Below are 2718 nucleotides of genomic sequence, written 5' to 3' on the forward strand. Positions count from 1 at the left end.
TCGCTGGTTTTGGAAAATTCTATCATGTGATCTCCAGCTTCATTTCTATCACCAAATTCATATTCTCCAACTATTTCTCCTTCCTGTTTCCAACTTTTTTGCATTCTAATCATCAATAATTATCAATGCATCTTGATCAATTTCTGACTGAAGTGGTTGGTAGAATTCTTCAATTTCTTCCTCACTAGCTTTTGTGGTTGTGCACACATTTGAAGAATAGTTATATTGATTGGATTTTCTTGAAGGCAGATCGATATAGTCCTATCACGGACAGCATTGTACTTCATGATTGATTTTGCAATGTCCTTTTTGACAATGCCATGCCATTCCTCTTGATTCTGCTATCCCCAGCATTTGATTTTCTGATTCAAAATGGCCAATGCTGGTCCATTTCAACTCAATAATGCCTAGCATATTGATCTTTATGCATTCTGTTCCATTTTTGACCACTTCCAATTTTCCTAGATTCATACTTTGTACATTCCAAGTTCCTGTCATTAGCAGACTTTTGCAATTGTGTCTCCTTTCCTTAGGCCATGCCCCATCAGCAAATGAAGATCCCAAAGGCCCCACCCCTACAGGCTCTACCCTACTCAGGCCACCATGGTTGACTCCACTCTGAGAGATCAGCTGCTCAGTGGTCACATTTTGAATGCCCTAGGACCCATCCGCTGGCACGATCTCTGATAATGTTCTGCTTCCATTCTGTAAGCCCTCAGTATCTGACAATGCTCCAAAGCTAAGCTTAAAGTTTTCAGCGGCTTCTTCCTCTACAGTAGGGAGCCAACCCTTCGTGGTTGTCTGTTGGTAGTCTGAAAGCTCCACGGAAACTTGTCCATCTTGGGTGACCCTGCTGGTGTGTGAAATACCAATGACAGTTTCCAGCAACACAGCAACACACAGCCACCACAGTTGGACACACTGACAGACAAGTAGTGGTTTATAACATGAGAGAGACAAATAAAACATGCAATCAAACATTTAAATGTTTACATTTAATTTCTTCAATTTCTCCCTCCTTGGGCTTCAAAGAAGCTAATGACTCCTAACTCAACATTGTTGTAAAATTAAACACTCTCGGTAAAAGTCTACACAGTAAACCCCAATACCAGAAAAGCAGTTGTAGAATTATGATTTCATCAGGGCTGGTGGCCAGAGGGGCCCTGTAACCTGCCTTCCCAGGACCCAAGGCACTCACCCGGATGGCCCGACTGTAGACAATAAGCTTGAGGATGCACAACGTCTGTAATCCATTGACGATGTTGAGGTAGGAGTAATGCATGCCCTTGATCACTCGGAAGCTATAGGGGAACATGCAAATGATGATGATGAACACATCCAGCAAGTTGTAGCCTTTCTTCCAGTACCCAATGGGGTTCACATAGACTTTCATGAAGAACTCAAGGAAGTAGTTGGCCAACAACAAGATCTGTGCAATCTGCAGGGGCGGCAAAGTGTGAGGAGTCAGGTCAGGCTGCAGTGTCCTATAGTCCTGGCCCTCCCCCTTCAAGGGCACCCAATCACAGTGTGCTTCTATGCTACCCACACAATGCAAAAGGCCAGGCAAATCCCTGACACACATCAGACACCCAGTGTGTTTGACTACCTTCTCCTGTCTACGTCTTCCCTTACCCCATGACCCTACACTGGGGCTAGGTTTGACCTCAGGTGCTTGCAAAGGACTGGCTTATTGACAGAGTGACTATATAGACCCAGTATGAGGGGTTTTCAGAAAGTCATGGATGTATTGCATTCATCTCCCCAGCAAGAGATGGATTGGACTGGATTGGGGGATAGTGGTGGCCAGAAGAGGCTGTATTCTGAATCTTTTGTAGGCAATAATGATGCTGCTGGTGAACTAAAGGCAAGGAAGACGCCTAATGTTTCAGGTGGAACAACTGGGTGATACTTTGACTGGGATAAGTTTGGAGTGGGCTGAAGGGAGAGAGACGGTTTCTGGAGGGAGTAAAAAGGTTTTGTGATATATCACCTTTTAAATCTATGTCAGATGCTGTCACTTGAAGTTGTAGTCCAAGTCACAAGCATCCATTTGGATAACATTAGGGCGGCTGGTGTTTTTATTTGTTCTGAATACTTAGATTTGTGGTCTCCACATCATGATTTACATGTGGCTTTAAAAAAAAAATCTGTTGTGTGCTATTTAAGACATGCAAAAAATTTAAAGAGTAATATAATGAATAATCATATGCTACCCAGCTTAAGAAATAAAATATAACCAGTGCAGGTGGAGACGTCTCAGGATCCCCTTTGGCAATTTGCCTTTTTCCCTTAAAATTATTCATATGTGATTCACCCATGTTGCTATCTGGAAATCTAGCTCACTGTTTTACCAATAGTCAGGGATCCCACTTAAGAAAATGCTACAAGTTCTTTATCTAGTTACTTGTTGAGTGATGTTCAGCTTGTGTTCAGGGTGTTTTGGGTTTCTTTCTTTGTTACCCTTTAAACAGGGCTTTTATGTTTGGACAATTCTGGTATGTTTTATTGTACACATGTGTAAAAGTCTCTCTCAATTGAATACCAAGGTTATAAGATATGAACATTTTCAGTTCTACTGGATGTTACCAAATAATTATTGTACCAGCTTACTTTTACAACAGTAATGTTCCTGTTGCTCTGTGTACTTGTTAATACCTCCTACTGTCCGACATTTTCACGTTTGTCAATCTGATGAATATGACATTGCATTGGGGGGGG

At 42.0% G+C, this 2718-nt stretch overlaps 1 protein-coding gene across 1 annotated transcript in view; it reads right to left on the reverse strand.

Moving 5' to 3' along the window:
* CATSPER3 (cation channel sperm associated 3) overlaps positions 1 to 2718 on the reverse strand; it is a 47389-nt gene that overhangs the window by 9029 nt on the left and 35642 nt on the right. The window contains exon 3 of the mRNA XM_030888878.1: positions 1199 to 1438. Within this exon, the coding sequence (XP_030744738.1) occupies positions 1199 to 1438 (240 nt within the window). The remainder of the gene's footprint in view (positions 1 to 1198; positions 1439 to 2718) is intronic.

The sequence above is a fragment of the Echinops telfairi genome, unplaced genomic scaffold (assembly GCF_000313985.2).
Source record: "Echinops telfairi isolate 266 unplaced genomic scaffold, ASM31398v2 ScPeMD7_7469;HRSCAF=8507_1, whole genome shotgun sequence".
In the NCBI taxonomy this organism is placed as follows: Eukaryota; Metazoa; Chordata; class Mammalia; order Afrosoricida; family Tenrecidae; genus Echinops; species Echinops telfairi.